The sequence below is a fragment of the Sturnus vulgaris genome, chromosome 12 (genome assembly GCF_052056855.1).
Source record: "Sturnus vulgaris isolate bStuVul1 chromosome 12, bStuVul1.hap1, whole genome shotgun sequence".
Lineage (NCBI taxonomy): Eukaryota > Metazoa > Chordata > Aves > Passeriformes > Sturnidae > Sturnus > Sturnus vulgaris.
Genome location: NC_142254.1, coordinates 6,905,397 through 6,918,654, shown reverse-complemented (window position 1 = coordinate 6,918,654; position 13,258 = coordinate 6,905,397). Strand labels below are relative to the sequence as shown.

The window sequence follows — 13,258 nt, the reverse complement described above, 5'->3', positions numbered from 1 at the left end:
GCTGCCCTCCCAGCTCACACAAACTCTGCAGAGGAGAGCAGGGGCAGGGCAGAGCTGTCTGTGCACAGCAGGGCATGGCAGGCATTTGGGGGGCTGCCCAATTTGAGAGTCAGCCTCCTTGCTATAAAATAGTGCCTCATACAGCTGAGAAGGGTAGATCACAAAAGGCTCCGAGATGCTCAGATTTTGTGAAAAAGAAAACCATCTGAGTATCTCAGACCTATCACGTGTCATATGCAGGGGCTTCTAGAGCTGTAATTTTGCTCCTCTGGAGGCAACAACTTAAGGTCCCTTCATTCAGGAAACTGAGCATCTCCTTTATGTTCCTGAGCACTTTCAACCCCTTTGAAACACAATAAGTGATGTGGGTTTTACATTGCATGCCTTGGCCTTTGGACTGTGCAGAAACAGTCACGTGTAAGAAATTAACATTTGTTATTTCTTAAATCTTATGTCCTGCCTTTGACAGGGGACATTACGTAGGAGCTGGAGCCAATCACCTCCTTGCACCTTGCATTAATCCTCAGAAGCTACTGCAGATATAGACCAGTTTGGGCTTGTGCTGTCATTAGATGCTCAGGTATATTCCCAGTATAACAGATGAAATTAAATCCCTTGAGTAAAGGAAAAAGGATAATGTGCACAAGCAAAGGAAAGATGGTTTGGATTGTGCTAAACAGGAGGAACCTAAGAAAGAGATGAATAGGAAGAAAAAACTTGGCAGGGCTGTGTCCATTGACTGAGAGTCTGTTACGATATGTGTGACACACATCTAGCATATATTAGATGGATTATATGCATTTACAGTGTTACTGCATTTTCCCTTGGAAATGTGACTAGCCAATTTTAAACCATGCTTAGATGAACTGATGAAATACAGTAAAAATGGTGCTGTTTTAAATGAATTCAATTCACATTTCCTTCCTAAAAAAAGACTGCCTGTTGCCATTCTCTGAAGGCGCTTGTAGTGGGATGAGCAATATGAATAATTAAGGAAAATGGGTATGTGTGCTCCAAGAGGAGACAATTTTGGTATTGAACATCCTTTATTCTTACATTTCTAAGATGAACTAAAAGGACTTTTCATTTCTCTAGATTCCTCCAGATTTCCCATCCTTAACATTGTACAGCATGCCTTTTCTCCTGTCTTAATGACATCCCAAACTTTTGTTGAAAATAATTGATTGAATTTAAATTTCCTTAAAAGTTTAAGAGGTAATGTTACAGTATAAATTTCCTACCAAACACTAAGTAGGGAAATATCCATTAGTGAAATTAACTACAGTTTCTAGGTAGCTAACAATGTGCAGTATACAGTAGGGCATGGCTAATGAACACTGCAGTGGGTGATATTTCATTATACAAATTAATGCTCACATTTTAATGGGAAAGTCACATAATGAATCTCAGCTTCAGTGACAGCAATTAGAGACACAGATTGTCCCCTTCTGGACAAGGCACTGTTTAGCAATAAGCAGCTGTGTAAAAAGTCTTCAGGTTTACAACATATATATATGCTTTGGGGGAATTGTGTACAGTTTATATTAATGTACTGAATCTTCCCTGCAAAGTAACAACTGTATTTATCTCTCTGCATTTTAACTAAGTAAAGACATGTAAAAAGACTAAATAAATATTGCAGATGAGATATAAATGAATGAAAATATTCAATTATAAAAGTTTATAAAAATTAAAATATTTTATAGTGATGACAAGTACACAAATGAAAAATATTTAATAATAAATAATAATATTTAATATTTAGTAAAACCATCAAAATTCTGTCCTGTTACAGGTAGTTTCATCTTATACAACATAGAAAAATGACTAGTAAAGAAAAGTAGTAAAGAGAAGAAGTTAACTAATATTTCTGACAAACAGATTAATTGTGTGGTGAAACATGTGCAGGATCCAAAAATAATCCTACAGAACCTTTGATATTCCATTTGGTTTAAAAAGTGTGAAGTGAATGATTAGAATGATAAAAGAAATTACCGTGTAAGAATAGGCATAATAATGAACTAATTAAACCATACAGCAATTCATTTCTAAAATATCTACTGCACAATGGATAAAATAGGTTATCAATAACTGTTTCAATGGTAAAATAAAAAATGCTGGAAAATGTTTTCAATATTTTCATTAAGCAGTATTCTCTGGAATTGTAAGATGTTTGATTTAATTTGCTTTGCATGAAAGCAAACTGTAGCTTGTTAAGAAATGTGTGGGGTGGAATTGCAGCTCACATTGTCCCACTGCAAGTGGGGCTGCCAAGTGTTTGGGGTTGGGGTTCTTGCCCTAGTGCAGAGCTGTCACTGTGCTGAGGAACAGCACCACGAGGAGCAGAAGGGCACAATCCCTCATGAAATCTTATTTAAAAGGGAGAGAGGGGCATTCAGTGGGGAAAGGGAGTGTGGGGTGCAGGACAGATTGTTGACAAGCTGTATTTTATGTATGAAAAATGAATAAAGAAGCTCACAGCACTAAGTTTAAATCAATAGAAGTAAAGAAATTTGATAAGGGAAACTAAAAGCAATAGTAAGAAATATGTATGTGTCTAGGAGGGTTATGGAAAATGGGGTAAAATTCTGTGGATCTGACAGGCCAAACAATTGGTATCTTGCTAATACTGGACAAGAATTAACCATGGTATAGAAGACTAAAACTCTTCTGCTGTGTTCTCAGAAAGCAGCATGATGGTTCCCATAAGCATTTTCCAATGACACAGTTCTGCCCCCATTAAGTAATGAGGCTGCTATGCTGTAGCTCACTGCATTTTAACTTTTTTTAGAATGAATGAGACTGGATAACTTATAGATAAAATCTTTAAAACTCTGGCTGAAGAGCTCTCCAAATCATTAAAGTTCATTGAAAAAAATGCCCAAAAACTGTCTGGGAACACAGAGCAAGATCCACAGTACTCATAGTGGTAATAAAGCTATGGCTATTTTTGTATTTCCCAAAAGAAAGAATATTAAGACCTTGAAATTCGGACTACCCTGATAAAAGTTTGGGGTGAAGTTAGAAAATGAACTGGTTAACTAATTGAAAATTGGTAGCATAGTTAATTCAATTTTATTTTATGAAAGGAAGTTTTATCAAATTTCTTCTCACAAAAGTAACCTGCTCTCTATGTGGAAATCCCCCAGCAAAAAAAAATAAAGAAACAACAACAACAACAACAACAACAACAACAAAAACAACAACAAAAAAAATCCACCACCACCAAAACAAACAAAAAATCCCCCAAAAATCAGTATACAGAGATGAAATGGCAGATAAATGCTCAGTTCCACAGAAGTGCTTTCAGCTCCATCTATTTGGTATTTTGTCATTATTTGGAAGACTATATAAAAATCACTGTTGATAAAATTTACCAATGGCACAAAAAATGGTAAGATGCTAAAAATCATGGGGAGGCACTGATTAGTCACTTAGTCAAGTGGGCTCTTTTCAACAATATGAATTTTAAATCAGCAACATGTAAAGGAAAAAATACTGGAGGCGGTGATGAACTGGGCCTGGGACTGTGGTAGAGAAGCAACAGAATATGAGCTGTTAGTTGATTGCTAAATCTATGGATGTAAACACAGTCTTGGACTGTATAAAATTGCTATCAAGTTGAAATTTCATCAAAGCTTTAGTGGGTACCCATAATTTAAAAGGACACTGAAAAATTGGCAAGGATGTTCCACTCAAGGATGAGAGAAGGTGAAGAAGTGACTGTTTTTCTGTCTGCAAATACCTTCCTCAGGAAAAAGACTTTTTAATTTAAAAAATCTGTTCAATCTAAGAGGGAAAAATGTAGCAAGGTTCAGTGGTAGGAAGCAAACACTGGACAAATTCAAGCTAGAAATAAGGCATACATTTTGAGCTGTAAAAGTACTTAATCAGTCAAACAGTTTACCTAGGGACATGTTGGAGTCTTATTCCCTGCCATTGTTGAAACATAATTTGTTTAAACTGAAGCAGGTAAGTTTTGTTTCAAAATGTATTTATGCTCTAATGCTGGAATTATCGTGTGAGGATCTTTGGCTTGTGTTGTAGAACAGATAAGACTAGATGATCATAATTGTCCCTTCTGGCCTTAAAATCTGTAAATCTGGTTATAATCTGGCTGTGGTCTCCTTGCACAGCCCACAGCAGATGGTTCCCCTGACCAGTAGGGTCAGATTGTGTTCTGGGCAGGACGGGGGATCTCTTTTATAAGTTATACAGCTGGGTGGTTTATAAACCTGCTATTCAGTAGACCTGATTCTACTGGGCAACATGTCTGTTTCCAGTTATCCACCAAGCTTTTGTGCAGATTTTACAGCAGCATTGAATTTTTATTGTTTTACTTTATCCTGATATAAAATAGTTCCTCTGAGATATCTTGTGTCTTGTAAACCAGAGCAGCAGGTAGATCAGAACTGTGATTATGCTGCCCAGATAAGGTACTCCCTGTCAGATTTTTTGGTTTTGTTCATTGTACATGCTGGAATATTCTTTCATCCTACTCCATTGTGAAAAAGTTTGCAGGCATCCAGGCAGACAGGGACAGAGAATTAGCAAATCCAGGCTGGCTATTGCCTTTGTGAACAATGAAAAATGACTCTTGGATATGAAATGCAGAAAATTATTTTGAAAAAGTCATGTTCCCTCACTCCTACATGGCAACATTAATTTATGTGAACTGATATTAAGTGTTAAATAACTCATCCAGACACTGCTCTTGGCAATAATACCAGGGTAGTCATTACACCAGGATGAATTCTCTGAAACCTTTCCTCAAAGTATGAGACACAAACAGGTTGTCTTCTAACAAGAATCATAGCCTACCTCCCTTGTCCCCTGCAGTGTTCTTTGGACATGTACCACTGCATTTGCTGATAGAATCCTGAAAATTAGTGATCCTTTGGGTTTTCCATTGAAACTGGCTTGGTTTGAGGTTAGACTGGGATTTTTCTAACAGCAGTTTATAACTCTGTTTTGTCATTTGTACGGGGTCTTATACAGGGTGGTGTAGCTGGTTATTAATTTGAATGGATGAAGTAGCATCTAAATAACTGCACAATTACTGAATTTAGGAAATCCTGACAGACTAAATTAAAAAGATTCAAAGATGATTGACTCCATCCTACTCCCTTCTCCCAATGCCTGCCCTTGAAATAGCAGCATTTAGGACTGCTTTGAAGTAAACTAACCACTGCCAGTATTTGGATCTGGAAGAGAACAGCAAGGTTTTCAATAGCTCCCTTTGAACAATGCTGTTTGGCCAGTTGCAAAGGTGGCACAGCGTGTTGCTACATGTTGAGTTCAGTTTCAGACCTTCAGCTTTAGATCTCATTTCTAGCCATGTGAGGGGTGGGAGCACCACAAAGGCAGCACACCAAGGCTGGGAGAGATTTGAACTTTTTATCACACTGTCTCAGTCAGTGGCTTCTTTCAGTCCAACGCTCATGGCATTGATGGCGAGCTGTGTGCAGATCTCCTCTGCTGAAAAGAAGCTCGGGGTGTGGAGAGGCCTTAGAGCAGAAAATAGAATGACTTCAAGGCCTAGCAATTCAGAATAAGAGTATGTTGTGCCCAGGGCTGTAGACTGAAGGTACTTTTAGAAGTACAAAATAGAACTAGCATTTTCTGTAGTTAGCATTTGTAAACTTACTTGTACCCATTTTTACATATGCATACTGCTCTAAGCAGTTTCTGCATGTTTTTAGCAACATCAGTACAGACAATATTACAAATTTCTCCTTCTCTCTGCAACAGTTCTCCAGCAGTTGATGTAGTGCCTGCAATGCTGGGACACACTTTTTGATGGTGCCACTTGATGTGCAGTGCAAACACACTGAACTATCGTTAGAATAAAAGGAAGTGCTCAATATAATTGTGTTAAAGATTTCCGTGGAGGCATAGGGGATGCTGAGGAAGAGCTTTTCAATTAAGAGGAGTGAAAATTCAAAAGAGAGAATGTTTAACCCTGTAGAGTCTGGCGCTTGTTTTTCACCAGTCTCATTATGTCTTGGGCAACACCTGAACTACTTCAGTTGTGTCAGAAGTCACTAGTGACTGCTGACAGTAACTGGTGGGACAAACATCAGAACAACTGAAAGTGGCTCCAAAAATACTACAGTGAGAAGATGCTGTAAACCCAGCATTACTGTCTGTCCCTGCTCTGACTGGCAGCACAGCTGTCAGAGTTTGCACACTCCCAAATAGCCCTGCAGAAATGCAAACAAATAGACAGCCAGTGTCTTCTGTCCTTGTCCCTGCCCCCAAAGGCCTGTGACGGCTGTGTGTGTGCACCTGGGAGCAGGGGAGCCCAGACAGGAGTGCTCTGTCTCAGGTTTGGGGTTCAGTAGGAACTGTTTGTTTCTGCACAACTCCCACTAAACACAGCCCCTGCTCCTCATCGGTGAAGCGCCAGAGCTTAATTAGGTGATTGGGAAAGACTCAGAAGTTTCATTGAAATGTTTAAATCTGATTTCTTCTGTTAAGCTGTGTGGACCGAGGCCTGAAGCATGAACCATGCTAATTACTGCCTCTCCTTTGCTGAGCACCTCTTGTTTGAGGTTCTGCGCTTCTCTCCTCTAAAAAGGTCGATTGATGTGGTTTGATATAAAGCTCTCATGTCTCACCGTTTAGCTTTAGGATTATGTTATGGATTTAGAATTTCCAGTGCTTGTAAGCTGCTTCAGCCCAGGCTGGACTGCAGCACATTTCCAGCCCCTGCTCATGTCAGGGATCTCTCGTGCAGCGCTCCATGGGCAGGGCAGTGTTCTGGGCTCGCATCTCATTAGTAAATTCCTGCCATCACTGCGAGCAGCAACTTCCCAAGTATTTACTTCCCAAGTATTTATTATTTAATTGAACCTCTAGCTTAAATAACAGAAGTTTGAAAGATTTTCCATTTTGTTTTTAGCAGATTTTGAGGTTATTTGAAAGCGGATAACTTTCCAGCTGGTTTGGTGGACTACATAATATTATACAGCATTTTTACTGTGGAGGAAGTTTTCAAAACAAATGTTTCCATTATACCATTTGAAGAGGCTTGTCTTTGTCTTTTGCATCACTTAGAAAAAAAAAGCTACCTAGAGAAAATAATTTCTTCTTCTTCTTGCAGAGCTCCCTCATAGAAACAATTGGCAATATTGACAGCTTGCAGGTCTTTCAGATTTCTGTCACTTTTAGTAAGGATTTCCATACTTTTTCCTTTAAAAGGAATTCTGCATTGCTAACAGTGCTCTGCAAAAATTTAGATACACTTTTGCATAGATGTACATTCTTTTCAGATATGTCTTTATGACTATATGTGAATATTTATTATATATGTAAAATCTTCTGGCTCTTTGAAAGTATAGGTAGAACAATAAAAGTTTAGTGTGGACTTCAAATATTTATTTAATTCATGGAAATAATCTTATATGTTTTAAAACTCTATTCAAGCCAAACCTAGAAAAGTGCTTATGGTAGGTAAATTACACATTTTACTACTTGAGCCTTAGAAATGTCATTAGTACAAAATTAAAGGACTGCAAAAACCAGTAGATAATACTAATTTCAAATACAGAAACTAAATATATTTCGCACTTTTTATTACTTGATTTCCTTTTTACAGACTAATTTTTATTTTAACTATATGTTCTTATGTGCTGCAATCATAATGTGGTGTAATGATATTAATATTTTATAGAATCTGTATTTATAGTTCTTTATTTAGAAACAATGCAGTAGGTCTGCAGATCTTTGAATCCTTCTGGAATGGTGCCCTCCAAATAATGATAAATTACTTGTGCAGTATGCCATTTGCTAATTATATCCATGATTTACTGCAGAGCAAGACTTAAATCATTCATTTCAGTCTTGCGTAACAGTGCCATAAAATTTTTAGGTTTAAAAATGGTTTCCATGTGTATAATTTAAACAAATTTTAGAGCAATTGTATACACAAAATATTGCAACCATCCATTTGTTACATTCTTTGTCTCCCTTTTTTTAAACTTGTACTTTTAATGATTACTGTGGTTGAAATTGTTATGCTTCATTTTCATAATCATAGCTTTTAATTCTACAACAGTTTTCTACATGTTAGATTAAGAAAAGGATGTCTAATTGTGTGTAGATACCAGGTCATTCCTGAATAGCCCCACATTCTGGAAACCCATTTTAGAAATACTCAGTTTATGAATTAGACTTCGATTAAAGGCGTTTCTTTTTAAAAAATGAATTATTAGTACCAAGATCTTCTTGTTTTTAAGCAGCTAATGCTGATTATTTAATTTCTCCACTCATCCACAGACCAAAGCACAGTTAACTCTCTTTTTATTTTCCTCTTTGTCCACACCCATAGGTGAGAAGCCTTACAAGTGTCCCCATTGTGACTATGCTGGCACTCAGTCTGCATCCCTCAAATACCACTTGGAACGACACCATCGGGAGCGACAGAACGGAGCAGGACCCCTCTCTGGGCAGAGTGCAGGTCAGGAACACAAGGATGAGACACCAAGTAAAAGTTCTGTGTTTATTAGACCAGACATATTGAGAGGAGCCTTCAAGGGACTTCCTGGTATCGACTTCCGAAGTGGCATGGTCTCACAGCAGTGGACGTCAGGAATGCTGCCTTCTGGAGATCAGCAAGGACAGGCAGCTGGAATGTCATCTGAAGGATCTTCAGAAAGTATGAAGGGTTCAGACATATCTTCCAAAGGAACACACTTCTCTGAACTTGGCCGTGCTTACCAGAACATGGTCGGGAACGGTGTGAACTTTCAAGGGTCTTTGCAAGCTTTCATGGACAGCTTTGTCCTAAGTTCTTTGAAGAAAGAAAAAGAAATGAAGGATAAAGCTCTCTCAGATCCACTTTCAGCAAAAGCTCTGGGCTCAGATGGTGGTGAGGAGAAGATAAATAGCAAGTCCTCACAGCGGAAAACAGAAAAGTCGCAATACGAGCCTCTGGACTTGTCGGTAAGGCCGGATGCAGCCTCCCTGCCAGGCTCCTCTGTCACTGTACAAGACAATATTGCTTGGCATGGCTGCTTGTTCTGTTCCTTTACCACTTCATCCATGGAGCTAATGGCTCTGCACCTCCAAGCCAATCACTTGGGCAAGGCTAAACGTAAAGACAACATCATAGGCAACAACAAAGAGCAGTCTAGAGAGGTTCCAGCCTCGGTGAACAAAGTGAGCTTGCTCCCCTCCTCTGTGCAGTCCAGCAAGGAGGCAGGAGTTTCAAACATGCTGAGCCAGCTGGACTCAGCTCCTGAGAAAATGACCCAAGGACAAAATAAAGAGACCCTTGGAGAGCAAAAGAGCGCTGCCTGGCCCAGCCACATGGAATCCACTTTTTGTAATTTTACAACAGACTTCTATAAGCAGTTTGGTGTTTATCCTGGTGTTATTGGCACGGGAACACAAAATTCTTGCACCAGTAATGAATCTGAAATAAAAACACAATCTGAAGATGACCCAAATATTCTGCTCTCTGACTCTGTAAATAAAAGTGCTATTGATGACCTTTCTGACATAGCTTCATCTGAGGATATGGAATCTTCCAAGGAAGAAAACATTGAAGATGAGGACATTGACACAGAACCAGATATTATGAATAAGCAGTTGTCTGCCCTAAATAAAGAAAGTAGTGAAGGAGGTGACAATATACAAAGTGCAGTCACCTCACAACCCACACAAGGGCTTGTATCACCACTGCCACAAGCTTCAGAAAAGCAGTGGCACAGTCAGAATCTTCTCTCCTCACACGAAACTGCACAAGAAGTGATGAAACCCGACCAAGTTCAGGGTCCACAGGTCCTGGAGAAGCAGATGAACATGTTGTCAGTCCTAAGAGCTTACAGCTCTGATGGCTTAGCAGCCTTTAATGGACTTGCAAGTAGCACAGCAACTAGTGGATGTATCAAGAGACCTGACTTGTGTGGTAAGTTTTAGACCTTCTTTTAGACCATTTCAGAAAACTCTTGTGCAGAATCATGAAGCTGCTCTTTAAATATACTTAGTCATGTTTGTTAGTAATACATTTTTTTAAATGTTAAACCCTGTGGGCCAAATTCTTGTCCTATATGTGGTCTACTCCATTGAAATCAGCAGTGCTGCATGCATACTTACACAGGATTTTAGAAAGAACTTGCTTTTTAAACTAGAGTAGCAGCAATATAGACTATCTGTGCTAGTGGCATCGGAAGGGGATACTTACTGCTTTGGCATACTTAAAGGAGGAAAAAGTTTTAAAAATTTTACATGGTAACTTGCAAACTTTTCAGTAATTTGATACATGAACCCATGAAAAACACTGGATGCTTTGCCAAGCAAGCCTTACTTTCTCTCTTTTTTCTTTTTTTTCCCCTTTCTTTCTTTGGATTGGGGTGTGTTCAGTTACCACAACATTAATGAAATCAAAGGTCAAGTGCATGGAATGTGTCTACCTGTTGAATAGATTTTTTCTTTCACTTATTTTCTTTACCTCTTTTTTTTTTATTATTATTTTTTAAATTATAATTTTCTGGTTTGGTTCAATGGCACACATGCAGTACTTGACCATTTTCACTATTCTAACTAGCAGTTGTGTAATTTGTGATTTGCCTGATTAAGAATATGCCTCCAGGTAATTAAAATAACACCATACCAAACAAACAAAACCATCTTTTACCCTTTCAAGTCTCTGATTTACAAAACTGCAGTTTTACTTCCTCATATCACACACCTCATATTTACAAGAATTAAAGTTAAACCTATTCGGAACAAATGAGATTGAGGATTTTGATTTTATTATTTAGCTCCTATTTTGTCAGAATAGTGTTTGTTTGAAAGAGATTTTAGAGTGTAAATCCTTTGAAAAACAGTATCACTTTAAAAAGCAGAGTCAGCAAAGGACACAAAAACTTCAGCAATGTTCATTTCACTTAACCTTCAAACTAATCAGAAAACTCATTGTCAGAGCTGAATATTCATAATAAAATGTATTCAAGTTAAAAAAAAAGAAAAAGAAAAGAAAATGCTATCAACAGTTTTAAAGCCTGACAATTTAAAATGAAACTCTCAATCTGCAAGCACTTAAAAGTGGTTCCCCTGGTTAACCTAAGGTTAGTGGAAGCTTTGTCTGACTTTACTGGCAGAGTGTAGATGCTCAAAGCCATAACCCCCTCTCCAGGCCCCTCTCTGCTTTTCCATGTGTATTAGTTGATCTGATACAAAAAGTCTGATATCTACACACAAAGTTTATCTCACTTGTATCCTTAGAGCATTGTGACTTTACAATATTGTCGTTACCTGCCAATATCTGTCATTTAACCAATATCTGCCCAAGTATCCATGTGGCCTTACTTGTAAACTTCTGTGTCTCAGTGCACTAAGAACGAATTTAGGTAGTTGGAAATATTTCCAGATTCTTCAAAATCAGTATTTGCATTATTGAAAAGAGTTAATAGTTGATTTAATTTACAGCAGGTAAAATCCTATTTGGATTTTTTTACCATTTGTGGAGTACAATCAATTAGCAAAAAAGAAAAAAAATAGAGCAGAGGAATTACTGTCTAAACAAAGAAGTTTAAAAAAAATTGGAAAACTAAGATTAGTTGCTTTGTGCAAAATAGCTTTATACTTTTCCACAGGCATGAGATTTTTAAAACAACAACAGAAAAAACCCTCTAATATTTTTATAGAAATGAGGTCATGTTACTTCCATTAGTTTTTTGTTTCATCTTCCAATCAATTCAACAGGCATTTTATGATAGCTTGAGTTTATATGAATTTAAAGACCATATCCCTTTCACAAGCTCTGCCCAGTGATAATGGATTTGACTTGAAGTATGAAGGAAAAAAAGAAACAACAGAAGCTCTCTGTTCTACTTTTTAAGCCATTTTTAATCGAAAATGTAGTAGGAGTCCTTCTGTTTCCCCCCTTCCAAAAATTGCTTTTTAAAATTATTTTCTGTCATTCTATTGGTGTTTGCAGAACATAAGTATAACAAATACATTATTTCATTTATCTCAATATCTCACACAAAAGTGGATTAATATGAACAAGCCCTATGTCAGTAACCTTTCTTTTGTTTGATTGGCTTGGACCCTGCCCACTTGAAAGTAATGGTTTTGGGGGAGTTTTCATTTTCTCAGTGACATTTTCTACTGTGAAATCACACTCCATCTGTGCGTGTTAGTGTGAGGAATCCCACCTGATGTTTCTGCACTTGCAGATTAGCAATCAGGAGCACCCTCTTCATTTATTAGCCTTCCTTCCTTTCCTCCTGCACGAAGCCCATGACCAAAGTCATGGTTCCCTTTGTCTTTCCTACTGCCTGGGAGATCAGAAAACTTGAGACACACCTCCAGCATCCGATTTCAGGGCATGATTCTCATGTTCCTTTTGTGTTTGGGGAGACTCCGTGCATTTGTGCTCCTTTTTACAGCCAGTGATGTGTGTGTTGTGGACATCTCAAGAGAAAACATTGATGCATTTGATAACAGTCCTTGCACACTCAGAGAGCAGAGGAAATATAGTTGAAATAAAATATTTCAGCTTCAGTAAGCTGAGATTGCATCTTTGGCTGGCCATGCTAATTGAGTTGAATTTCTGGCTGCCTAAAAAGCTGGGGTATTCAGCAATCCATGTGGATCATTTTTAGATGGCAGATTTTACCCTAAGATAATAGGTCAGTTTTTAAGCAAAAAATCTTGGCACAAAACAAGTTTTGTTTCTAGAGGAGAATGCCACCAACTCACATTGGTGTTTCAGAAAGTCACTGCACATGTTGGAGCAGTCCTCAGTTTCCCTGTAATGGAGAATGAGAGAGATTGATGATGTACACATAATTCATTTATGCTCCTATCATGCTTCAGGCTGCAGGGATGAAAGACACAATTAGGAAAGAACCATAATTACTGCATAATAAAGAAATTTTCATGTCAAAATGCTACTGAGAAAAAATCACGAATTTTTGTAATATTTCTCCTTATACAGCAGAATGAACAGAAGGAAAAAAATAAAAAGCATTGATAATTTTAGAGTTACTCCTGAACTGTACCTTGTTTTGGAGTCTCAAGTGATTCTACTTAGGAGTGGATCTTGTTAGCCTTTGCTGACACTCAGTTCCTAAGAAGATGACAGGCCTTTCCTTGCTGCTTGGCAGCAAGTAACCCAACAGGGAGGGGGGAGACCCAAGGTCCATGGCTTGGTAGCTGTCTTGAGCATTTGGGTACTCTGCTTTCACAGCCCTTGCTGATTTGACAGGTTAAGCTTGGAGGTTCTAGACCTATTTTATATTTA

General features: G+C 38.0%; 1 protein-coding gene across 8 annotated transcripts in view; it reads left to right on the top strand.

Annotated features, from left to right (window-relative positions):
• The window catches only part of ZNF536 (zinc finger protein 536), a 343,980-nt gene that overhangs the window by 215,756 nt on the left and 114,966 nt on the right, over window positions 1-13,258 (top strand). For all 8 annotated transcript variants that reach the window (XM_088171846.1, XM_014882212.2, XM_088171847.1 and 5 more), the window contains one exon: window positions 8,333-9,913. In XM_088171846.1, coding sequence (XP_088027972.1) covers window positions 8,333-9,913 — 1,581 coding nt within the window. The remainder of the gene's footprint in view (window positions 1-8,332; window positions 9,914-13,258) is intronic.